The 27,355-nt window shown below is 43.8% G+C and overlaps 1 protein-coding gene across 1 annotated transcript; it reads right to left on the bottom strand.

The window, feature by feature from the left end:
- Positions 1-1,171: 1,171 nt before the first annotated feature.
- On the bottom strand, positions 1,172-27,355 carry FOXP4 (forkhead box P4). Its single transcript, XM_066600281.1, has 17 exons — positions 27,201-27,355; positions 24,355-24,540; positions 22,118-22,204; positions 21,909-22,031; positions 20,626-20,712; positions 17,846-17,996; positions 17,556-17,748; positions 17,246-17,353; positions 13,782-13,869; positions 13,591-13,674; positions 13,296-13,497; positions 11,337-11,413; positions 11,153-11,254; positions 7,929-8,050; positions 5,702-5,768; positions 4,277-4,431; positions 1,172-3,769 (listed from the first exon to the last, which is right to left on the bottom strand). Exons 2-17 carry the CDS (start codon positions 24,523-24,525, stop codon positions 3,634-3,636), a joined length of 1,953 nt encoding a protein of 650 aa, XP_066456378.1. The 5' UTR covers positions 24,526-24,540; positions 27,201-27,355; the 3' UTR covers positions 1,172-3,633.

Raw genomic sequence — 27,355 nt, 5'->3', positions numbered from 1 at the left:
TTACAACCAGTTTACAAGGGTGAATCCAAAAGCAATGCTTCCTTGTCTGTGTCTGTTTGAGTGACTGTGAATGGCAATAAACGATGTCATATCGGTGCTCTTTCTCTACTAATGTATGCTTTTCACATGCAGGCAGTGATTAGAACCGTAGAGCTGAGGCCAAAACACAGAGTGGTCATTTACTTTCTGGTGAAAAACCGGAAATCCAGTAATGATCGCTTGTGCAGGACCAGATGACACTATCAATGCGTCTGTCATCTTGAATCAACTCCGCCGCACATTGTCAGTTCTCAACGACGACTCATGTTGATTGCAATTTCAGCTTCTTCTGCTTGAAACATATATTAGTCTATAGCTGCACATTTCTAATGTCCATTATGGCGTCCCCACACACATTCCTCAGCCATTATGGATTTCCTTAAGTGCACACCCCTCTTTTATCAGAAAGTCAATGACCGCTCTGTGTTTTAGCCTCCGCTCCGTGGTTCTAATCACTCAGACGAAAATTAAAAGCATACATTAGTGGAGTAATGACATCAATATGACATCTTTCACAGCCGTATTCACTCGCAAAGAAAAAGGTTTCAGACATGAAGGCATTACTTTTTGACTCACTCTCATATATTTAAGGTGGCATTGAAATCAGCAAGTGTTCAACTTCAAAAAAGTGCCAGCTGTTCATACACTGCCGGGGAAATACTGGGGGAACTCATAAAAGATGCTTACAGCAGTTTAGTGGCGTAGAAAAGGCACAAATTTTGTTGCAAACGACATATGAGGCAAAATTTGTAATCTTTCGGCCTTTTTGATTCCCGATCAACACTTTCTAAAAGTAGATGTGGCATGGCAAAAAGGAGGTAGCGTGCCACGGGCACTTTGGATCTACTATAATTTATGCCAAAAACTGGCAGAAATTTTATCCTAAACCTGTACTAGCTTGTAGCCGACTTAGATTTCTGTCTTGGCACATGTCCGACCAGTTTATGCATGCGCTCCTTAATAAAGTTGGTGCACTTCACTCTGTGGCCCTATTTACCTTAGACTAGCATATACAACACCAGTATGAGGAAATTGTCCCCCTTAGCATTTAACTGTGACAGTGGAGAAAGCCTGTCGTGTTCATATACATCGATTATAAAACATGTTCTTTGTTACACAAATGACAGATGTGTGACAGAATTATATTTATTGCATTTCATATGCCAATGTCCATACATATTTGTTTCATGCACCTAGAACCTATTGTACAGGAGGATTCTGGAGCAGGCGCACACGTGATGCTGGCGCAGTGTTGGATCTGTTATACAGAGACCCTCGCACTGATGAGGTAACAATTCCTGCCTTCTTCTGTTCTCTTCTTCTCCACCAACCAGCAGCATAGTGACACAACGTATGGGCACTTCCTTGGGCACGGCGTGGGCACGTCCTCTCAACTATGGCGGTACACACAATGCCCATCACATCTTTAAATACTGTGTGTATATACACCTTTTAAAGGAAAACGAAAATACCCAGATAGTCACCAACAACTTGCACACATTGTGCATCTGGGCACAAACTGTCAGTGTGTAACACACATTCAAGTTAAGACATGACTTCTAAATGAAGAAAGTTAATACTTTTTTCTAGTCTCACCGTCTACAAACATACACAATCAACAAATGTTTGCACAAGTGCAGGATGGCCCCAACTGATGCAACACCAAGCCTTAATATATATATATATTATATTTATATATATATATATTTGCAGGTCAATGACAGAGCGAGGTGAGACTGGGCTCCAGCAAGGAAGTGGGGACAATGATGTATAATTACACAGGGTTGGGATGACTTGCTGATGGATGGGGGTCTCACCACTGAGACCCCCGACGATCCCGAGAACAGGACTCCCATGTCCCGCTCTCCTGTCACTGAAGGGGTCGCTTCTCCCTTTGTACTATGTCACTATGAATGGAGCGCTCACTAAGCAGCACTCCATTCATTACAATGGGGCTGACAAATAGCTGAGCGGCACTCGGCATGATGTATTAACCTCACAGCGCGGTGGATTGGGGACACAGGAATTCTGTTCTCAAGATCGGACGAGGTCTCTGCAGTGAGACCCCCACCGATCAGCAAGTGAATAGGAGATAACCTGTAACCTTGGTACAACCCCTATAACTGTTGCTGATACACAAGTACCTTTGATTTGGGAATACCTCCATACTTGTACCAGGACCGTAAAGCCAAAAGTAAGAGGTGGTTTTGGTTTATTTGGCATGAAGAGGTATCTTTGGTCAGGGAGGCATAGGAGGAAGGGTCCTATCTGCTCGTCACTTCTACAGGAACCGGGGAGAATTCTTTGACTGGGTCATATACATATAAAACAAGGGAGCAGATTTTCAATAGACTATGTAAGCAAGCGATGGAAAATAAATTATGTAGAAGTGAAGTGGCTTTCTATGTAAATGCACAACATATTAACAGAAACAATATGAATGGCAGAGTTGGGCCGTGTCCACCATACGCAACCTAGTTGGTCCCGAATAAAGTAATCTTAGTATGTAACCATATTTTTGGAAGTCTGATGATCCTGATTGCCTCACTCTTATAGTCTGCAAAGAAGGGTCCATTGTGTAAAGTCAGTGGAAACTGTATGTGCCACATGTGTCAGTTGTCATTCTTGTACTAAGTGAACACAGAAACCATCTTTATACAAAAGTATCTAGCAACATCCAACACCGTTATTACAAACAGCTCTGTAAGCCTATAAGTGCTGCGTGTGCGCCGCTTATGGAGACCGTAGGTTCTATTGTAATGGGGCATTAACAGCCGATTTTCAACACCACTTTTGTGACTCGTTTGCACCATTCCTGGAGCAATATATCTAACTAGTATAAAAAATATTTGGAAAGTTTTTGAAGAGATAAGTCCAGGTGTTCATGTGGTTTTTGTAGACAGACGAAGCAGCATTTGTCCTATTTTATGGTGCACATATTCCCTCCAAGGCACAAGCAACACTGCTCTGGATAGTCCTCCACCTGTGTGCATTAGTCTACAAGTGAAGCATGGGTTTAGTGTGCATTATGTTGGTATTTTGGATGTGTCTGGACTCATCTGTTAGTGTACGTACCATTGGCTCACATCTGTGTGAGGAATGCCAGCAGTAACATTGATCCAAAACAAGCAAAGAAAATAAATAACAAAAAGTCTGGATTTTTTGGTACCTTCAGAAGTGACCAGACAAAAGAGCTAGAAAAGGTAATTTGATGAGGGACACCCAGTCCTGCATGCTTAGTGGGACGGAGCGAGAAGTCCAGGCGTGTTCCTCTGAACCATCTATAAAAGGAATCCATACTTCCCATAGTGTGCAGAAGGGGTAGAAACACAGGAGTGCCCTCTTGTTGTTAATATATGGCCATATACCATCTGTGCCTATTCCATATCTGCTTGGTGAGAAAAGGACTGTGGGACATCCCTCTTCTGTCCATAAGCCACTGAAGTGCTGCCAGACCAAGGAAGACCCAAAGGGTTGTAAATAGTCATGATCAAGTCCCATTCAGTTTTAACTGAAAAAAGTTTGGGGTTAAAGGGTCAATATGGAAGTGCTGGACTTTGGGGCAAGGGAGGTAACACTTGGGCACTAGATCTATTAGGGCAAGTCTTCCATAGCTGTCTCTGTTTCCAAGTCATGGTCTTCCGGTAGCACTGGATTCTGGTTAGTAACCGAGACAGAGGCAGGTCTGACGTCCTCTTCGGCTGGCTCTTCTTTGACATGAACAGACTGACTACAATAACAAAAGGTAAATGTTTAGTGAAACGTTGAATGTTGTCTGGGAGGGAGAAAAAAAATCACAACGCTGAAATTGCACTTTTCTTTTCAGAAGAAAATGTCGACTGAAAAATAAAGTTATGGCCGGAGATGGCAGAAAATAATTTTATGTTTTTCCAAAGAGAGATAGATTATTATATATGGCGGAAGTCCGTCTCTTTTCTATTTCACTTCAATTTTGGAAAGTTTTTCAGTACGTTATATGGTATATTAAATAGTATCCCTGAAAAATACAACTCGTCCCTCAAAAAGCAACAAGTCATCAGACAGCTACATTGATAAATAAAAGCGTTAGGATGTTTAGAAAGTGGGCAAAAAAAAGGAAAAAAAGCTCAAAAGGCTGCATCCTTAAAGGGTTAAATTATGGCACACCACTAGCACAATTTCCCAAAACTCCATCATGATGGAAAATACCTAAAGCTGAACCAAAGGCAAGTAAAAGGTTTCCAATTCTTCTTCTTACCTGTACTGAGGAGAGAGGCGGGGGCTGCTCCCGTTACTGTGTCCGGGCTCGCCGGTGCTGGTGACATCATCATGGCCACCATGGATTCCACTTCCGGAACTGTTATGCAGCGGGGGGCTGTTCAGCAGAGGGAAACTACTTTCTGCAAGTGCAGCCTGGTTGGAACAAAGACAGAAATGTGCAAGGGAAGTAACCCAACATTTAGCACAAATTAATATTTACACTATTTGCTTATGGAAAGCGCAGCCTCCTGTCCACGAGCGGAGAATCATTCTCGGCTCTTGGGACTCAAATCACGGCATGCCGCGATTCTCTGCGGTGTGCCTATCTGTCAGATAGGCTCACTGCAGAGAACTGACAGTTCTCTTGCCTACTCCCGGGTGGCAGAATATCGCTAGCGATATTCCACCTCGCCTGTGGACAGGTGGCCTATAATAAAATTACCAATTTGGAAATACTGTATTGTAACAGTGAAATTTTTTCCCTTCCATAGTCCACCCCAAAATGTTTTGGGGAGAAACACATGGGGATTCCTTATTTAACCCCTTAAGGACCAAGTGCGGTAAATATAAAGTGCTTTGTCCTGGACTTTAATCCCTGTCAATAGCAAAACTATGGTGCGGGATTAAAGCATCTGCTCTTGCAATTAATCAGGAGAAGGTCGGGTTGTCAGTTGTCAGACACAGCTGAGAACCCGGAGGAGAAAGGCAAAGCGATTTTTAACGGCTTTACAGAATCCCATTGTAGAACAGGTTATTTGTGGTAAATGTTCTCAGATGTGATTAACCGCAGCTCGTCCGCTAAGTGAGAAAACACGCTGTGGCTAGGATTACACGTAGCATAGCCAAGGAAAGCAGCATCCAGACGGTTCATCGCAACCTAATAAAAGCGAGCATGGCTGCATTACAACTCACAGTTAGCCAAGACCCGACATTTACATGGGACAATTCTTGTTCAAATGAGCGAAAATCGTTCAGTGTAAATGCAAAAAATCGTTTACTAATAGTTCGCTATTGCTGACTTTCATAATCGCTGTTTCGTGTAAGCGCTCCTCGCTCTCTGCTCACATAGGAAGTGAAGCGCTGAGCAAGAAGCCCATCCATGTAACCGCTCTGCATGAGCGCTAACAACCCCAGCGGTAACGTCACATGTTCCTGTAATTGTTTAGACGTCGGTAGTTCTGTGTAAATGGGACACAAGTCTGCTGGATCTCTTCCAATTATTCGGCCGCTGTAACTTGGGAGTCACAACATGAGATTTGCTTTCATTAGGCTGAAATGTAGTATCGGGTCACACGAAGTGCGTCGTGGCAATGCCACTATGTAGCATTGGTCTTACAACTCAGTCATCACATAAAAAAAAAAATACTGTTTTGATCACCTGCAAAGTCACAAAAGTGAACTCACCCCAAATGTTCCAACTCACCTGGTAGCTTGCATTTAAAGCTCCATAGCCAAGGCCTGAAATCATGTTCTTAACAAGGGTTGGGCTTCTGCAAAAATCCAATGTGGTAAAATGTAAAGATTGTTTAAGAAACCTTAGAAAATCAGAAATAATGATTAAGTGGGATGCAGTCTGGAAGCAGACAAGCGGCATGCACAGCTGCTAACCAGGCGAGGTCTAGAAAGTGATATGGCTGGGATTATATACAATAGCATGCTGCCGCTTTTCATGTCATTAAGATCAGCCGAGGCTTCGCAGAGGGGTTTTGTACACCTCTCTGTGCAATTTTTGAAAATATGTATATCTGCTGTCATCTGCTGGAGATACTTGGTACTGCACTTTAATTCTGCGTCTCACTAAAGCATGATTCAGTGAATTAGATTACAGAGGTCTTCATTACTGCAAAATAACTCCATGCTAGGAGCTGGCGCAGATTTCTGGTATGGTTTATGAAAATTCCTGGTGCAAATTACACATCAATGTGTTGGTCCTGGCTGGCCACACCCCTTCCTGATAAGGAACGCCCCCTCCTTGGAAAAGCAGTGAAGCCTACAGCTCAAAAAGTTGCACAATTTTTGCACAAGCAGAGAGGTCACCAATTTGTGTCACTTTTTATCGCCAAAAACTGGTTGATGAATCTTCCTCATTTTTGTACCATTAATGTTGGTACAACGGGAAGCGGTTTGGTCGGGAAGAATAAGTCTCCTCGTTGATACGGACGACCTGTGAGCAAGGATGCTCGAATCTAAAAGATGGAGGAATTCTGTCTGGAAGGTTCCACTAAATACTATGTTGGTACTGCTGTGTGTATTGGGTGCTTCTACCTTCAGGCGCCCTAATAGGTGCCATTTTATGCCAGTTTGAAGCTAAAATTAGGAGTGGATTAAACAAACATGAGAAGAGGAATTTCTCCTGTAGGATTCCTCTCTTTCACGGACTTCGGCACCAACTGCATCCAAATGGCAGAAGTGAAAGCAACCGTGCAACTCGTCTTTTAGAATACAGTGATTGGGTAAATAGGATTCAATCAACTCCTTTTTAAATCCCTTGCTAGTACAGAGCGACGGAGGCTTCAGCACCCACCAGCTGAGAGTTTACGCCCCTGCATCAACTATATGTAGTTATGACAATTTTAATGGCACTAATTAACCTGCGGCAAAACACAGGCATTGAAAAGCATGTACTTTCGCTTTTATCTTCACACCAATGGATATGAATTGCGTATTCCATGAGCAGAAGTAAAATCACAGCATGCTTTATTCTGCCGGGGAATTTGCGTGGACGGCCTCCATTGAAGTCAATGGAGGCCATCCGACCTGCAGCCAATATACAATGTTAACTGCATATGGGCTGTGGGTAGGTACTACCTGCCTCATTGTCTAGCGATGGTGTGGGAAATACAAACATTGAAAAAGCCGCCGTGGTTATACGCAATACAGAAATAGAAGGTACGCAGAGTTGTGGTCCGGGCTCCCAGAGCCAGAATCTGCTGCAGGCCTCCAGCATGCGTAATGCGGTCCGCCCATGTGAGCCTGGCCTAAGATGGTGAGACAATGTCTACACGAAGGTTGTTACAACCGGGGTGGATTCGCATGTGGTGCTAAAAAATATGCTGCATATTCATTCCCAAGGTCCACATGTCACCCACATATTACACTTTGTTGATGGGTATCAGGCAACACAAGACTTAGGGCTCATTCACACCTGTGCATTCTCCGTTCATATTATGCTTGTATTTATAGATGTAATACAGACAGCATACAAGATCATGGATCTGCATTGGTGTCTTCAGACGTGCTTTTTTAAACACATAAAAAAAAAAAACACAACAGCAGGTCCTATTGTGGTCCATATCATGGACTGAAATCACTCATAAAAGTCTATGGGACTGCATAAAAGCACAGTACATATGCAGTTACATGAGTGTTCACTGCGGTTTTTATGCATGTTGCTGGGGAACTGTTAAAAAAAAAAAAAAGAATGTGACATCATTTTGGGCTTTCTTGCGCTTTTGTTTTCTTTTTTTTGTGCTTGTATGAAAAATGCAGTAAATATGGATGGAAAGAGCACACAACTATGCACCCAACGCGCACACAGTGAAAATGATGTGTGATTCACAGGTCAAATTGCATACGCCTGTGTGAATAAGGCCTCAGACGAGCTGTAAACTTATCGTAAAGCCTGCTAGTTCTGTTTTTCGGTAACTTACCCTGTCATCTTTGGTGGTCTCCTTTTTTGGTATTCCAGCTCATCTACGGTCCACACAGCCCCTTTCACGTTCTCCACGCGCACAAAGCACTTGTGCAAGCTGAGGTTGTGTCGGACGGCGTTCTGCAGGAGAGTAACAATGTAACAGTTATGTCTCCTATTCATCTGCCATTTACATAACACAAGAAACATGTGGATCTGTGCTGCACTACACGGCGCTCTAGAGGGGCTCCAAACCTACTTCACATACACAGACACACGCTAGAATGCGCCCGACACTTGACCACAACGTCTTGGCTCTTCATAACACCAATTCCTTAGGCTCCTTTCACATAGAGCGACAATTCTTGTTTATACAGGCAGAAAAATCGCTGACAATTGTGTTCACATTCACTGTATCAGGGAATGTCGGTGACTTAACAATCGCTGTTCACATGCAATAGCGCACGAACAATTCTATGCCTGCATAAATAAACGACGAACGAAAAGTGAACAAACTCTCGTTCGTTGTCCAATCATTGGCCGTGTTTACACTGAATGATTAGCGTTCAAATTTGCAAGATCCAATGATTTTTTTGAACAATGATCATTGCATATAAAAGGGCCCTCCCTGCAGTGTGACCGCACATCTTGGCAGGCAGGGGTTAATCCGTGAAAGAGCGTCCCATTTTAGAGAGAACCAGGAGCCAAGAAATGTACTGCTTTTTCCTGCAAGTGATTTGTCTCTAATCAGTGCAGTAGATTGCTGCCACTTGTGATTAGCAAGGAGTTAACAGCGGGCAGCACGTGCGCATCACCACCCTTTCCTGACACTCCCACACTCAAATGATATGACCCCAATTTCAAAGCAGCGCCCCTTCCCTCATTCTAAGCCCTGGCTGGAGATGAGAGACTAATTCGTTAGGCTAAAACATTAACAGCAATTTGAGAGGTCAGAAAGGGGTCAGGCGAGCGGAGCGGCGGGAGGGAGCAGGCTGCGGGGAGAAGCGGCGGAGGACAATAGAAGAAATGTTACTGCAGATACAAAGCTGCTACAAATGTCACCACAACACTTATACAACTACCCCATATATAAACCTGCTGCTGCGGGGGTGGGGGGTGGAGGCGACATTGGTGAGTGGCGGCAGGCCGACTACTGTGCTTCATTCACAGCAGATTCTCAGTTTTTAAGGGAAATGCAGCATTTTATCAGTAAAATGATCGTACAGTCAGCTGCAGGAACGGCGGCAGTTATGGGACGGACGACCACTTATTTTTTTTTCTCTATTTTGATGTTTTTTGGGGTTCATAGAACATTTCATTGCACAGCGCTGCATGCTGTAACTACGGCTTCTACTTCCACTGCTTTCAATAGCCTTCTCCATAGGAAAAATCCACATGCCAAAAATGTGTGAGCTAAAAAGTCACCACACAAAAAAATACAAGATATGATACGGGGAGCATGGAGGCTCTAGTACCTTGTTGCTTGGACACAAAATGGATAGAGCCTCTAGCTTGGATACAAGATGTGATACAGGCGGGCATGGAGGCTCTAGTATGCTGTTGGTCCGCCTCTAGCTTAGATATAAGATTTGATACAAGTGGGCATGGAGGCTCTAGTAACCTGATGTACAACCTCTAGCTTGGATACATGATGTGATACGGACGGGCATGGAGGCTCTAGTACCCTTTTGGCCTCCTCTATCTTGGATCCAAGATGTAATATGAGCAGGCATGGAGGCCATAGTACCTTGCTGTACCACCTCTAGCTTTGATCCAATATGTGATACAACGGGCATGTATGCTGTAGTACCACCTCTAGCTTGGATCCAAGATGTAATATGAGCGGGCATGGAGGCTCTAGTACCCTACTGTATCACCTCTAGCTTGGATAAAAGATGTGATACGGGGGGCATGGAGGTTCTAGTACCCTGTTATACCATCTCTAGCTGGGATACAAGCTATGATATGGTGGGCATGGAGACTCTAGTGCCCTGTTGTACTTTTATTTCAATGGAATTTCCAGAGATCACCAAATTCAAGCACTGTGCTATTTCCAGCAGTCGAACTGAAACCAATGGGGGGGGGCAGCACATATGAGTGACCATCCACACCAGACCCCGTTCATATGATCGGTGGGGGTTCCAGCAGTCAGAACTCCACCAATCACAGTAAACCCCTATCCTTTGCATAGGAGATAACATGCTTTAATGGACAGCCCTTTTATGGATCTGTATAAAGTCCACCATAGAGTTCTGAGACTTTCCTGTAACTCAGTATGCCTCCATACAGGTCTATCTTCCGCTAGTAGTAATCCTAAGGGGATATTAAGTAACTATAATGTAGTGCTGCATAGAAGAGCAGACGGCTGCACCTCAGCACAGACTCTGCTGCTTTCAAAAAGTGTTAGGCAAGGGCTACATGGTGACACTTTGTAACCCATGAGTTTAAGTATAATTGTGGGTCAGATTTTCATGATCAGCATTAAAAATATTGAGGTTTTAGTAATACTGCGCTTTCACTGCAACAAGGTACAAGTACAACACACTACCAGTAAGGGATTTCTTAGACTTGCAAAATAATTATGTAAAAAGCTTGTTTTTCACATACAAAAACTCTTAGGCCTCATGTCCACGGGGAAAATCAGGCCCGCTACGGATTCTCCATGGAGAATCTGCAGCGGGTCCCTCCTGCCCCGCGGACATGAGGGATGAAAATAAGAATAAACTCACCTGCTGCAGGCTGTGCGTGTCTTCCCTTCTTCGCGGCCAGATCTTCTTTCTTCAGCCTGGTGGATGTGCTCAGCATGCCGGCTGCGTGCCGCGTGCATGCACCGGGCACATCCACCGGGCCGAAGAAAGAAGATCCTGCTGCGAAGGAAGGAAGATCTGCATCACCCGGAGCAGGTGAGTTTAATTCAGGCTTGGGTCTCCTGCGGATCTGGACGGCTTCCATAGGCTTCAATAGAAGCCTGCGGGAGCAGTCCCCGTGGGAGACCCGCACCAAATGGAGCATGTCCATTTTTTTTCATGCTCCAGAAATTTTTTAATTCACTTTTATTGACCATCCGCGGGTATTTATCTACCCGCGGGTGGTTAATGCATCCCTATGGGATGCGGATCCGCGTGCGGGTGATCCGCTGAGGATTTTAATTGTTCTTTTTCCCGTGGACATGAGGCCTAAAAGTTGGGCGGTGCCATAGATAAACTTTATATAAACACACAAAGTCTGAATGTTGTCCTTTACCTTCCACGTGGCTGTGTTTCTTCTGAAATATGCAAACATGCGAGTGAACCAATTGTAGATCTCATTCAGAGTCAGCTGCCGATCCGGCGTATCGAGAATCGCCTGTTAAGAAACAAATTGTGAGGTGGGGCAAGTATGTCACATACGCTCACAACAGTCTGCTGTGCAATCCCCTGCAGCTCACCTGTCGGATAAGAGAGGCGTATGTGAAGGGCGGCCGGACCTCGGCATTCTTATAAAACTCATGATTCTGAGCCAGCTCTAGAGAAGGGAAAGAGAGGCCACATTAGCACTTCAGTAAGGCTGCGTTCACACTACTTCCACCAGAACAAGGGAAACCGCGGCACATTACTGGACTCATCACACAATGTGAGAACTGCAGCCCCCAACAGACCCCCTGACTTATAATGGGGTACATCTTGTTGATGGGAAGAACAGCGCTGTCTGATGGAACTGCCGGTGAGCCGCAGCCATTCTGTGTGGATTCATCGCTTACATGTATCAGTGCGGTCGTACAAACATTGTATCTACTCGGTAACATTCTGTCTGCAGTTACTGTCCCAGCCCCGAGGCTCAGGATGCTGTCTCTACCTGCAGAGCTGACATGGATGGAACCATCTCATCCTAGGGAGTAGATTTTCTGACGACTCTCCATAACATGTCGGAGCTTTATGAATAGAAGATAATAATAATAGTCTGTTTCTAATTACTCAGTCCTGCTGAACCACTTACTTTAGGGCCCTTTTACACATACAATAATGGCTCAAAGAAAAACAAAACGTTGAATCGTTTGAGTTTGAATGATCATCGTTCACTGTAAACGCAGCCAACGACTGAACGACCAACGAGAGATCATTAGCTTTTCATTCGTCGTTCATTTTCTGCAGGCATAAAAATAATTTTTCGCTCATTTATAGGTCATTGCGTGTAAACCGCGATCAAGTAGTCGTTGACACTCACTGATGCAGTGAATACAACCAATCAATTTATCTACTTGTATGAACAGGCGGCACGAGCGAACTCTGACATCGATGGCTTGTGTGGACGATAAATCGCTCCCTGTAAAAGGAGTCCAAGCCAGGGAAAGAAATTCATTGGTGACTACCATGTAACAAGGAGATTCAAAGATAAATAAAGCAGCTTTTATGGCCCTTTTACACGAAACGACAGTCCGCTAAAACGACTGCACAAGCGCGAACGCCCCCGCTACGGTTGTAAGCGCTCATGCAGAGCGCTTACACTGAAAGACTTGTCACTGGATCGCGGGTGTCTCGCTCAGCGCATCACCTATGTGAAGCACTGAGCAGGAGGTGTTTACATGGAAAAACAAGCCCGCGATGGTTTTTATACCGACTGACCGTCAACTATAACCAACTGCGAACGAATAGTAAATGATTTTTGTTTGCATGATCATCGCTTACATTTGCTCATTTGCATGAATTTTGAGTGATGATCGTCCCATGTAAATGGCCCATTAGGGTACTTTAAAGGTAGTGATAATAGTTCGCCCAAGTGAATGATGTCACAGTTTGTTCGTTCATTCGGGCAGTCAGTTTCAACACAAAGATAAATCATTCAGTTTGCTTTTTCGGTGAGTGAGAACGACTGAACTATCGATGTTTAAACTGAACGATTAGCGAACAAGCCAACGGGGATTTACACGCTTGCATTACATGAACAGTAAGCAAATGAATTATCGTTCAGTCATTGGCCGTGCTTACATGGAACGATAATTACCGGTAAATTTCAACTTTCCAGTGTTTTTTGAATGATAATCGCTCGCTGAAAAAGCACCTTTACATGCAAACACCCTGCATACAACAGTTCAGGTGACAGAATGGGAGATTGGGGTTAACTGCTGTAAAAAGTGAAAGCTTAGCTTTTTGTTAGAAATGTGCTTTTATGTACTATTATGAAAACTTCCATATTCTTTTATTACGCAGTATTTGCAAATTGGGGAGACAGTGTGCTATTAAGTTGGAGTTCCTGCATCTAAGATACCTGTCTACACTCACTAACTACACTGAATGCACACTTTGTGAATACTAGATCAATTGTTCATAAATAGAAGACAACACACTAATGAGGGCACGCTTAGCAAAACATGTATTGTACCGTAAACTAGGAACCAGGCAGCACTCACCGGAGGAAATTGGAGTGCAGAACTTATCCACTATCCTTCTCCGTACAGGACCCATGCTAGGCAGACTTGATGAACTAATCACAGAAGTACCTGCTCTCATGGGAGTGATGGGGGCTGTTGCAGAGGTTGGAGGTTGAGGTAAGCCATCTGGGTAGTTGTCTGGAGACATTTTATTGTGGGTCGCACCAGAGACCAAGTTAAGCTGAGAAAAAGAAATCAGAAATGCAAAAACATAAGCACCGAGCTAGACGAAGAGGGAAAAGGGAAGGCGATTGACACTGCAAAGATGACTTACTGGTTGACTGAATGGCTTTGGTTCTGATGGTCTCATGTGCAGATGTGTCATCATTGCTTGTAACCGTTCACTTTCTTTTGCCAGCTAATGTAAAAACAATGTACTGTGGTAAAAGCTACACAGTGAAGAGGAGTATTAAACATTTATGAAACATAGAACTGATACACTGAAGGACGATGGATCCCATTTACCTGTATCTCTAGCTGCTGGACCACTTGCATCTGCACCCGGCACTGAGCCGTGCTGCGGTCATCCAGCGCATGTTCTGTGTTTAGATGCCTTCATAGAACACAAGAGACAAAGGATTAGAATATTATCTACCACTGCAAGTAGAACTGGACTCAGCAAAGCACAGCTTAGGTGAATATCAATCTACCATTTGCAATTGGCAAGCTTTAGACTGTTATGGTCATTGGTCATGGCCAACAGCATCCTCTACCACCACCTTCCGCTGGGCATAGCCAGCGATGTGTCCCTCAAAATTGTCTGAGGCAGACGTCACATCATCTGTCAATTTCTTTGTCCCCATAGGGTGTGTGCCTAGCCCATCTCTTAAAGGGCTAGCCTGTGAACACACCTTTTCACTCCCAAGCAATCTTGACAAATTCTGGGCTATTTAGGCCTACACTGCTACACCGTCCATCAGTATATGCCTGACTAATTAGTCTCCATACTGTGTGAAGGTGCAAGTATGTTTCTGTCCGACCTCCCAGTATCTGATTGTACCTGAACCACCCAGCTTCCTTGACCTCTCCATCCCTGATTTGCCCTGACTACGCATTCTTCAGTCTGCCTTGACTCTTGACCTGCGTTTCGTCCATGCATATTACCCGCCTGCCCTGACTTCAGTTGTTTCCTGACAACATCTGTCTACGCCATCCGGTTCTGCATTATTATTTATTCCAACCCAACCAATGCGTCAGCTGCCTTAGACTATTTCCGGGCTAAGGGTCTGGGGGTTCCCACAGTGAAGACCAAATCCAGACTGGTGGAGTTATAGGGTGAATAGCACAGACCGCTGCCCGTGGGTACAGCCCCAAGCTGTGAGGCACAGCAGATCCACAGCGAGACGCAGACCCAAAGACCTAAATGTGATCCAGTAACTGATATGAATTCTATACTGTTCTGATACTTGTAATATGTATGGGTAAATGGACTCTCACATTCTGTTATCTATGCCTCAGGATATTTCATACAGTGAACACTATGGCTTTGTCAATTAAAAACACATTACGCAAATACATTTTTTCTTATTTTTTAATTTAAAATAGTTCCAAATGTCTCTGTGCCTTTAGGCTGGGTTCACACAGGGCGGATTTTCTGCGAAAATTTCATCTGGAATTTTGCTACAGCAAATCTGCCTGCGGTCACTAATCCTGGTATTAGCCAGCCATGAGGACGAGATTTGTCAAAAATCTCGACCACACGGGACTGCCAATCTGTCGCGGCAAAGCCGGCCCGCAGCATGGGTTCCCTGGCTGCAGAATGTCAATTTTTTTCTGTTGCGGTAACGCTATCCTCTATGGGAATGCCAGCCACAAAGGAAAAGCATAAAGCCAAGCCGCTCCGAAACCCGCGGTTAAGTGCCGCGGGTTTTGAAGCAGTGCTTTCCTGGTTGGAAATCTTGTGTTTTTTCGCTGCGGCAAAACCACAAGATTTCCGGCAGGATTCCGCCCTGTGGGAACCCAGCCTTAAGGCCCATTTACACGGAGCGATAATCACTTTAAAAAAAAAACAGAAATCGCTAAAAGGCGTCTAAATGTGCGCCCATTGTGCACGTTTTGTGCACTGCTAGCTGGTCAAATTCAGTCAAACCTAAAAATAGTCGGTCAGCCTTATCAGCAGTTCTCAGTGGGGAGTGCTGATAGCATTATTTCCCTGTGGAGAACAAAGGATCTGAGCGCAGATAATAGCCCTCGGGCTATTAACTGCTTTCAGCTAGGGCTTAATTTGCACACTTAACTGCTATTAAGTAGCTGAGTAGCTACTTAATAGTTTATGCAAAATGATCGCCCAAAACTGTCACTCAAACTGTCGTTTGAGCGATCATCCGGCCGTGTAAATGGGCCTTTACAATACTTGTCTTGACAAGCTGTATTGCTAAATAGCCTTGAAAAGCATTAAAGAGTTAGTTTAAAAATTAAATCCAGATCTGTCAGTGACTAATGTCACCGCTGGAAGTTGTCCCCCCTGGAAACAGGGCTTCTATAGAGGCCCGAGTCCCAGAGGAAAATTGTAAAATTAAAGAGAAAATCTCCCACAGAGGTATTGTGTGACAAAAATATTTACATACATTAAGGAAAATAATAAAAGTGGCAAGAAAAAAAAACACTGCCTACACCAACAAAAACTGTGACCATAGCAGCACCCAAGACTGTGCATATTATGTACCATAACAGCGGGGGACCTAGTTTCTTACTTTCAGCGTCAATCTGAAAATTTAAAGAATACAGAGAACTATTTAAAAAGAAAAGAAAATATTCTTCCAAGAGGTATTACAGAAGACATTTCTTCTTTGGCGTGCATGTGCAGAAGACGGCCGAAGGTCCTTTTCGGACCAGATCGTCATGGACATCATGGAGGATGGGGGTGCCCTTTATGGATGTGATCCGTCGGGGGAGCTGAAACTAACTTTTTTCCCTTCTTATTTACTCTGTGATTGGCGCTATCCATTGGCCACCGTGGTCCCCCGTGACAGCTCTAGGTTGTCGGTTACCTCCGAAAACCGGTAGCATAGAGCGGTTATATCCACAGCCACCATGGCTTTAATCCTCAGGGGAAGCATGTTTTTACGTCCCTGAGGATTAAAGCCCAGGAAGCAAAGACGTTAAAAGGCAATGGGGCTGTCACTAAGGGGTAACCAAGTGTGCAGAATCTCTCAGTCCAAGGTAACAAAGTGACAGTTTGTAGTATGTTACCATAGTAACAATAAAATCATGGATGTGTGTCTGATGACGACTCCTGGACGTCCTTCAGGCATATAGAAACATTTACTAAACGGATTGCACCTGAATTAAAAAAAAGTTTGAGTGGCACTTAAAAAGGGAGTTTGGCCCATCACTGCCAGAGACATTTACTAGGATTCTCACCAGAAACGTGCGGAAATTATAGTGCAAATCTATAGACGTCAGAAGCAAAAAGAAGCACCAAATGTGATGAAAAAAGGACTCTAAAACCACAATGTCCCTCCGGACCTACCGGGAACATCTGCAGGCAGCATTGCTTTACTACAAAAATCATGACCAACCTGCCGAAGGTAAAGCATTTTTGTTAAAAGGGTTATGGCTTAAGTTTGCTTGGAGCAGTGTTAATAAAGAGGGGGCACTGAAGGGAAGTCTCATTTATTAAGATGGGTGTTTGAATAAATGTGCACCAGAATGTGAAGTCAACGCCAGTTAGGAGCTGAAATGACACTAGTCTTTGGTGTAAACTGAAGTAAATCGGGCAGCCAGCCCCTCCTCCCTTCTTATTAGCCCTGCCCACATTTAAAGAAAATAAAAGGGCAGAAAACACTAAAACGCTGCAAATGTTTGCGCAAAATGTTCAACTTCTTTTTTAGATCAGAGTGGGTGTAAAATGCCAAATAAGAGACCCCATGTGTGACACAAGCTTTACAGAGTATAACAGATTATACAAGTTTACTTCTGATACTAACTTGACAAACTGTCCCATATCTTCACATAAAGCCTCGCAGCCCGGCCACCGACATTCGCCATGTCCATAAAGTGGGTGCGAACTGGGGGGCAACTCATAATGTGACGAGCTGTAGAAAGAAAGAAGGTACACCATGAAAACCATCAGAAGAAATAGTGCAGGGAGGTTAGAGATGATCCAACAGAAAAGACTAGCGGAGACGTTTTGTCCTGTTTTATGGAAACGGTTGATATGTAAGGAATTAGTTCCCAACATTTGAATGATGCAGAATTACAACACTGCAGATATCCACGACACCCCTATATAATTACCTGTCCCGCCGCGGATTGTGGAGGGCATTTTGGCCATTGACTAACGACGGGTGAACTGTGGGGGGCGACAGCTTGTTGCTTGGAAATGAGGTAGAGATTGTGCTGCTCAGTTCGGCATTATCTGGTTTGCTGGAATCTTCTTGACAGTTACTCATCTCCTTTAGGAGCTGCTGAAGATCCGATGGGGACACAGCTGGAAGGAGATTACAAGATCACATGTAAGGAAACATCCGGCTCTGGTATAGAAGAGTTCCTCACCCTCCATTATGCAGCCCCTTATCATCACTGACCTTGTGGCAGGCCTGGCAGTGTGACCTGTCCCTGGCCCGGCTGCAGTCCTACCAGGCTCTGTCTCTGGAGGTTTAACAAATGCTGCTGTTGGAGCTGCTGCATCTGTAATAGCTGCTGCTGGAATGCTAGCTGTTTATTCCCCAGCGCTGCCTGGAAAGATCATACCTCCGTAAGACACACAATGTTATACAAACCGGTATTTAGTGGGTCGGCCTACCTACAGTGACTAATACACACGCAGGATTAAACCTGCTACATTCACACAAGAATGAAGTGGAGTGCAAGAAAAAAGCATCAGTGACAATGGACACAATCAGTGCAGAAGAAGTAGGTAGTGCAGTCTGATGGAGGACATCAGCGCCTCCCTCTGGTAAGTGTAACACACGCTATATACAATGTATAAAGAGTCTAACATTGACTTGCAGGAATGCTGCCTTCCAATAGGTGGCACTGCAGAGGTACTGTTCCATCTCCTTTATTTGCATATTACCCAGAGGAGCATGAATAGCCTTACAGGACTCCTCACTTACTCACCTTCTGGGTGCTCTCCCTAAGGAGAAAAGATAGCGTTTCTGACTCAAAATCAAGTTGGACAATGTTTAACCCCTTCGCGTCCACCATCTATGTATATATATTCTGTCATAACTGTTCATGCAGCCATATACATGTCCTTCACTTTAGTGACAAATCTCACTGCATATTCCCTGCCAGTAAAGATATTGGGTCGGCACTTCAACAATTTGACCCAAAAAAAGCAATAGGGAGTTGAAATAACCAGCTCTTTGGCCATGAAGTGAGAAACGTGGTAGCCAAAGCCAAATGACAGGAGCTACAAAAAATAATAAATAGGGACCTTTGTTCTCAGGTATTATAGTGATGAAATAGGTTAAAGTTCACATATTTGGTATCATTATATACAGGAGTCCAAGAAGGTTTTTTTTGTATAAATATAGTTTTTCAAAATTAAAAATAAAACAATAGAACATTTTTTGTATATTATACTATTTTAGCCATATTTTGCGATTTAAAAAAAAACCCAAAAACTTAAAATTAAAATAGGCACCAAACCTGTCCTGCCACCATATGAAAGCTCAATCTATACCACAAAAACATTAAAAAGATTAAACCTGGGTTACAAAAAATACTAACCTTTAAAATGTATTGTTTTGTAAATATGAACTGTAAATGTGGACATTTAGGCCTCATGCACACGGGGCAAATTGAATTGTGGATCCCGCGCTAATCAATGTCGCGAGCGATCCGCTGCTTAATTTGCCCATAGATGTGAATGGAGATTCCCCTCTCCCAGCACACAAGCGAATTTTATTTGCTGACACAACAAGGCGAAAATAAAATCACAGAATGATTTTAGAGTGGGCTACGCAGGGACGGCTTCCATTGAAGTCAATGGAAGCCATCCTACAATGCTCATTGCGGAAGTGCTGCATGAGGAAGTGTTGCGGGATCCGTGTCATCGACAGTGCAGGAAAATCTGTACTGCGCATGTGCACCGATGGCACATCCGCAGTACAGAAGAAAAGAGGAAATGACAGGTAAGCAGGGTCGCTGGCAGCGGGCGGATTCCGTGCAGGATTCCTCACATGGAATCCGAGCGTGCCATGTGCATGAGGCCTTAGGTATCAAAGAATTGGTCAGGAAGGGGTTAAGGGTGTCTTCACCTATAGTAGAGAAATCCACCTCAAAATCTTACATGCAGATTTTCTATGGAATAGCAGCAGATTTACAAAGGCCAAAATCCACAGCAAATCCCATGTACAGTGGATATAAAAGTCTGCACACCCCTGCTGAAAGTTCCGACAAAGCTGAATCATTTCAGATTAGTTTCCACCTTCCATGTGACCCGTTACCTGTACAATGCCATTGATAAACAAACTGAAATCTTTTAGCGTGGAAGACATATCAAGAACACGGGAGAGGATTGTCACATGCTCTACATAACCAGTATTTGCCAATAACCGCTGCAGCTCCTTTAATGTTGCTGTCGGCCTCACGGACCAATTTTCTTCTGGTCTTCTCATCAGTTTTTGAGGGCTATCCAGTTCTTGGCGATGTCACTGTTGTCCCAAATGTAATCCCCTTCCTGATGACGTCTTCACTATGTTCTATGGCATATGTAATGTCTTAGAGATGTTTTGGTCCCCTTCTCCTGACTGATACCTTCCAACAATCGGACCCCTTTGATGTGCTGGAAGATCTTTACTGACCAAGAAAATGTCAGAAAGATTCTGCTAGAAGAACCAAACTTTTATATGGGGGAACCCAGAATCCTTGTAAATAATGGCGGCGGAGTGCTGACTACTACTATCAGGAGTCTAAATGTGATTGGCCAATTCTGAATACAACCACATCCTAAATATAAGAGGGCGTGAACACTTATGCAATCACATTATTTTAGTTGTGTCATTTTTATATTTTTCCTGTATAAAAGATTTACAGTAAGTTTGTTTTCCAATGGAATTGTACAGATAACGGGGCACATGGAAGGTGGAAAGAAATCTGAAATTATTTAACGTTGTTGTATTTTTTAACACAACAAAAACCTGGCACATTGCTAGGGGTGTGCAGACGTTATATATCCACTGCAAGACGTGTGGATTTTGCAGCAGATTAGTCACTGGCGAATCTTTCCCTCGTGACCCCCCCCCTGACATCAGTTATTGTGGAGAAATCATTGTGCATGGTAATTGATAGGTGAGGGCTTATTTTTGAAGGATTAGGACCAAGATTTGGAGAAGTCGTCAGGTTGCCAACTGCTCACCTCCTTAGGCTGCTGCTTCCCTGCCTGTTGCTGGGAGAGTAACTGGAGGTGTAGCTGTTCTTGTTGCTTCTTGTAATATTCTTGAAGCTGCCAAGATAAAAAGGAAAACAATAACTTCCGGGAAGCAGCGACTGGAGGCTTCTTGTCCGACAAGCTTACGTACTGTAAACCGAGCACACAAATATAGCAAAACTACCATAATGGATGTCTCTACTGCATTGCATGTACAGCATGCAAGAAGTACAGGTGATCTAGAAAGAAAATACATCTTGATAGTGAAAGACGTTGTTACTAACAACGTCTTTCACTATCAAGATGTATTTTTTACGTATGATTCCCTAATGCATTGAAATGCGTCAGACTATGCCAAGACTATGGCAGGCGACGTTGGGGACCCCGGTACACATTATGCATTTAGGTCCAGGTGCTTCAAGATACACCATACCATCATATAATATAGTGTATATAAACATATTCCATAAACTGTATAATATACTTCATTTCAGAAATACAGCGGCATAACTACAAGATGCAGTATTTTAGATCTCTCTACCTCTCACCACAGAAAGTAGCAATCTTAAGTTGGAAGCTTGTAGAAGTCTGTAAAGGCTTAGGAGTATGCAGCCAATATACAGTAGGAGAGACTATAGCTGCATAGGAAAGCCACATTCAATTGCTGCTTCTATGGGAAGGCAAGTTCTAGACTGGACGGGGGAGAGTCACTCCATCTTGTGTATCTGGACTTTTAGAAAGCGTTTGATACAGTGCTGCATGAAAGGTTGGTATATAAAATGAGAATGTGTGTAAGTGGGTAAGTAACTGGTCAGTGATAGAAAGCAGAGGGGGTAATTAATGGTACATATGCTGATTGGGTCACCGTTACTAATGAGGTACCACAGGGGGCAGTACTGGAGGGGGTCACAGTTACTAGTGCAGTACCACAGGCGGCAGTAATGGATTTTATCCTCTGTAATATAGTTATTAATGACCTGGTAGAAGGATTGTGCAGTAAAATATCAATGTTTGCAGATGATACAAAACTATGTAAAGTATTTACCACAAGAGAGGAAACAAGGATATTGCAAGAGGATCTTGATAAATTGGGGGCAAATAAGTGTCAGATGAGGTGTAACACTGATAAATGTAGGATTCTGCAGATGGGCATATAGGACTTTAAATACTACTTGTGTTTTCTCACTGGCTGCTGACGCAGTGTCAGATATATATGGATGTGCAGCAATTGTTTTGTACAAGCCCAATCCAGACGTATTCAGATTTCTCACCTGCTGTAACATAAGCGCTTGCTGCTGTTGCATAACAGCCTGGAGCTGGGCTGGAGACAGAATCTGCTGCATCTGTTGCTGCGTGATCATCTGTGGGGACATCATGGTGACCGAGACCGGGACCTGCGGAAATGATACAGCAGAGATAGGATCTTTCTACCCCTATGAACAGACATTTGCTTCACAAGTCACCTGTGCAGCGGTCTCACCTGAACGGACGGTTGCTTGTTCTCAGTACTAGGAGTGCTCAGTCCTGTGGCCTGCTGGAGCAGAAGCTGCCGGGCCATCTGTAGAGCCTACAGGAGAAAGCGCTTAGAGGGATACAGAATACACTCAACATAACTCTTATCTGCTGCCATTTCTAACGCTTAGTTTTTAGGCTTTTAAATGAAAAGTCATCAATTTTATCCTGTGTTCATTCCTTTACTTTCTCGCTTTGTGTCTCCTACGACACTTCCCACAACTGACCCTCTTGGAATACACAGCTACAAAGACAACTATGGAAGCAAGTCCATGTTACTGCACTGAAACACATATATCAATATGCTGTCATAATAGGGTTCCCTAATAGTATCACAGGTTCCTGTTAACATAATGATGATAGTGGAACTGATTTCAACGTAGAACCTTGCAGCCATTGGTGGTTTACAATCACCGTCACCCTTATTTCAGTGATGTGCAGTATAGTATCAGAGGTGTTACCGGAAGCTGCCAGCCCCAATGCAAAAATCAGGCTCTCAAATATATAATGCTCCATTCATAGTGCTGGTCGTCTGATATGTCAGACAAACCTTATGGCCCTCCTAATATACCAACCACATTTTCTGCACCCACTATAGTCACACCCCATGTATAATACACAGTATAGGCTACTGACAGCATGTAGGACAATGTGAAATCCCCTGGCTGTCCTGCTGTATTCTTAGGCCACATATACAGGATACATATCTATATGTATAGTTCTGATCCAGCGCTGCTATAATCATGTATAGCAAGCAACAAATAATATTCCAGTTGTAAAAAAACAGAATTATATACTAAATTTACTTTGCTTTATTTTTGTAGGGTTATGAAGTTCGTGAGCTATAGAAAAGGGGGAAGAAAGGGAGGAGAAAGATGTATGGATATATACCAACCTATAGGTTCAGGCGAGAACAGAATATATGGATAAAATCCCACTACAATTAGCATCTGTATAATACCCTCACCTCCCATTTATATCTATTTACTAATGTCAGTAAGGAATATAGAACATGTATGAATATTCCAGACAGGATGTGTGGGCAATACGTGCAAGACCTGGATTTGTTCATGACTGTTCAGTACGTTACTTGAGATGTAACCTGTATATGCGAATGAAAATACAGGCTTCCTGCACATGGGCGGAAATTCCGCTGCAGGATTTCCCGCAGAATTTCTGCCCGCGGAAGCTGCCATAGGATTGCGTTGGAAAACGCAATCCTATGCAGACGGCCGCGATTTGTCCGCGCGAGAAAACAAATCGTGGCATGCCCGATTTCTGTGCGGTCACTGCTGGACCGCCGGCTCCGCTCTGCGCATGCGTCGGCTGAGCGGCAGCCGGCACGTCACAGTGCCGGAGCTGCGGGAGCAGGTGAGTGCCGCGCTAGTCCCTGCAGGGGCTCGGGTCAGGTCCCGCTGCGAGAATTTTCACAGTGGGATCCGACACGGTTGTCTGCAGATGGCCATACTGTATTATATGATACCAATGGGACACTTCCTTGTTTTGTCATTTTTGATTTTTGGATATTATGAAAATTGCAATTAAAAAAAAACAAAAACCAAACACAGAATTTAGTTTAAAACAAACAAGCAATTATTTAAAAGGAAATGTGTCTCTGGAGAACGGCCTGTTGTACTAGTATAAGGAAAGTTTTCATGTTGAACCTATTTTTTTTTCTCCTTTTTGTTTCAGGAATTTTGGTGATTTTTTATTTTCAATGTCACAATCTAGATACAAATAAAACATCCTAAAACCCTGCTAAGTCTAGTCGCACACAAACGTCTCCTTTCTCACTCTCTTATTGCTTTTTTATTTACTCTGAGAAGCAGAGAAGATGCTGCAGTTTCAGTCGCTCGCCGCCCCAGGATCCCTTCACGTACCCAGTGGAGCAGAGAGAGAAGACTGAGCATGTGTGACCACCGTGAGCTTTTACTGAGGTGTTTGGGGGTAATTCTGCATTGTCAAAATCCTAAATTCTGATTAAGAAATAGAAGCTGCTCTACTGCAGGCAAAGTGATTGTGTGTGTCACTTTATTGTGTTTTCTAGGAAAAGTAGAAAAGCGTCAAAAATGCTAAATGCTGCAAGGTTCAGAGTGCCAACGGTTGTGTGATGTAACCTCGGACGAGTAGTTCACCTACGTGGAAAATATTTTGAGATTCAGGGTTCAGATTTTCTAGTTTTCCATAGTTCTTTTTTCCCTTTACCTGTTGCTGCTGGAAATGCAGGAGTTCTGCTGTGCTTAAGTCTCCATTGTTGTCACCGCTGGCACTGCCTTCCCGTGCGCCAACGCCATCTGATTGGCTGGGAATACTGCCAACTCCATTTTGACTGGTTGGAGTTGATCGAATCGAATCAGATGCAGATTCCACCATCATGACGTTTCTCTCAACCTGAGGAAGAGAGCAATATACGTGTATAGCATAGCATTTACCATTTTCTGTAAATCGTTACACTCCGTGACAAACACAGTTTTATTATTTTTCAACCAATTAATACTTTTTCCTCCAGCCAAATGATACAATTATAATAATTCGCTAGAAATGATACATGTGACTGAAAAGAAAAATGACACTTTTCACTCCGAACTGTAAGAGACATTTTTAAGATTTATTTCAGGCTCTCATCTTTTAGAGGTTTTTGCAGCAGTTTTCTGAATGCGATAGTGGTCTAACACTACTAGATTGACGCAGTGTTGGCTACGCGAACATAAAATGGGTTCATTCACATTAGCAATGATTTCCTGTATGGCCTCGCTTTGCGATGCTATAGGGGGAAAAAAAGAAAATTGCAGCATGCCCTTTCTGCAATATTGCCCATTGTTTTCACAGGAATGCAAGGCTGTTTCCATGTGAAAATGCCTCACATCCACGGGTTTCCATGCGGATGGCAAGTGCGATATCGGGCCGTGGATCACCCGATATCCCTAGCAGCACTGACCTGGCCTGACATTGCTCAATGTATCAAACTCAAATTTTATGATTTTACTGTGGTGGTGATGTCACAAATCTAAATCACAACAAAATCATCCACCAAAGGTCACGCAAGGGGGGCAAAGTGTGGTGCAAGAAAAAGCCTGTAGGTTCTTTTATATTAGATTAGGTGGTTTCACACATTTTTACGAAAAACTCCTTTTTTAAAGGCATCTTTCCTGGTGGTTTTTGCGGCTTTTCTTAGTCAGCGAAAAAAAAAACTGAAAAAAATGCTACAAAATAAGGCACCCTGCAGTTGTGGGCAGATGGGTCATTTCCTTTATGAATTCTGCTACAGATTTCAACCTTTCGTTGCAAACAATTTGCTTGCTGCGCATTTACAATCTGCAGCATATCCCAATTCTGCATAGAATGTATCTGCACCATGTCGATGAGATTTGGTAAATGGGTTGTCAGACTTTAAAAATGTTTTTTTTTTTTTTTTTTTTTTAAACAACTGGCCATACTATAAAATAACAAAATAAGCAGGACTCCCCCCTCTCCTCTTCCCCCAGTGAATAGAACAGCGGCTGCCAAGGCCCAGTGGAAGTCAGGTGACCGCTGCAGCCGATGAGACCACAACGTCACCATTCCAAACTCCTGGCACCGTGGTGTCCAGAATGTGAGTGCCAATACCAGTAGGATGGGTGATCATGCTGCGGCTGCTGATTGGCTGCAGCAGTCACCTGTCTTCCGCTGTCAGTACAAAGTGGGAGAGCTGCAGCAGCACTACACTTTTTACCAGGTGAAGTCGGGTCAGCAACTGGAAAACCCTTCTAATCTTATTTGCATAGCTTGTACTGTAAATACTGCGGATTCTCCACTTGTAAAATCCGCAGCATTTATGCCCCGTGCTAACACACCCCACAAACGTGTAGCAGGGATTTCTAGACTAAACTTCAGCTGAAAGGGTTGTTTCTGGAACTCCATTCAGATTAACACAACAACCAGAAGTCTGCTGCATGTGAAGATCGCCCAACACGGCTACCTGGGCCAAAGTGTACAATATGTAGCCAGAACAGCAATTCACTACCCACTTTCACACCATATTTGGGACAAATGTCTTTTAATGGGTCACTCACACATTTTTTCAGCATTTTAAAAAGTTCTTGAATACGCGTGGCATTTTTTAAAAAAAACAAACTATTTGATGGTTTTCTACTTCGTAACATTTTGTGTTTTTGTGGCTTTGAAGCCCCATAGAAAAGGCTTTGGGAAAGTGCCGTATACAGAGATGCTGCATGTGGGAGAGGCAACAACCCCAAAAACACAAGCAAAAAACAAACGCTGTATGTAGACAATGTATGATTTTTCTTTAGGCCTTAGCTTAGAGTGACATCTGGACAGACTGTAAACAAAAAAATTGCTGAGAGGCAAAAATGAAAAAGCCACAACAACAAGATGAAACGTGGAGCGAATACAGCCTAATCGCATATATGAGGGGCCTGCCCCCCTTGTGCCGTCTCCAAGCCTACGCTTCACCGTAGTTTTCTCATGGTTCTATCTGTAGTATACTGGGTATACTGGTGGGGTTTATAAAGTGTCATTTACATTCTGTTCCTCCATGATGGTCGCAGCTTTCTAGCAGACGGATTACCATGTTTTGTACACTTGTGTTTGCAGTCGCCTGCCGATTTCTGGCGGTCTCTAGTTCCCTGGACGGCATATGTATAGGAATAGATTGGTGAAGGCATGGAGTCGGCCACATGTGACATGCAGACGGCACGAGGCCTTGTCCTGCGCCCCGCCAGGTCACATTCTGCTGCCATAGGGGACAGGATTTTACACAAACCCATTCACTCCATATGACACAAAGTAACCTGACAATCACCGCCTGCCTGGAATCTCCCCGGACCCTCCTCAGACCGCAGCACGCCGCAGGAGCGCAGGTTCAGACACGCAGGAACAGTTTCTAGGAACTTTTACCTACACCAACATTGCTGATGGCAGTCAACGAGTGCTAGTCACTCCTGCTGGAGATTTACATTATAGCTCAGGAGAGACGTACTGTGTTACTATGTTACAAGTCCAACTCTTGGACAAAGCGGCTGCAAGAAGGAAGTAAGATATGGGGTACTCACACACTGGTAGCACAAGTAGAGTGGGCTACAAGAAGTCGTGGTCAGCTGTGTGCAGGCATTGCTCTTCTCTGGACCGGTTGGGGCAGCTCAGCGCCCCTCCATGCAGGGAACTATTACAGGGCGTTACACTCCAGAGTGGCAAATCCACATTCTGC

This window comes from Eleutherodactylus coqui, chromosome 4, assembly GCF_035609145.1.
Source record: "Eleutherodactylus coqui strain aEleCoq1 chromosome 4, aEleCoq1.hap1, whole genome shotgun sequence".
Lineage (NCBI taxonomy): Eukaryota > Metazoa > Chordata > Amphibia > Anura > Eleutherodactylidae > Eleutherodactylus > Eleutherodactylus coqui.
This window is presented reverse-complemented; position numbering and strand designations above follow the sequence as displayed.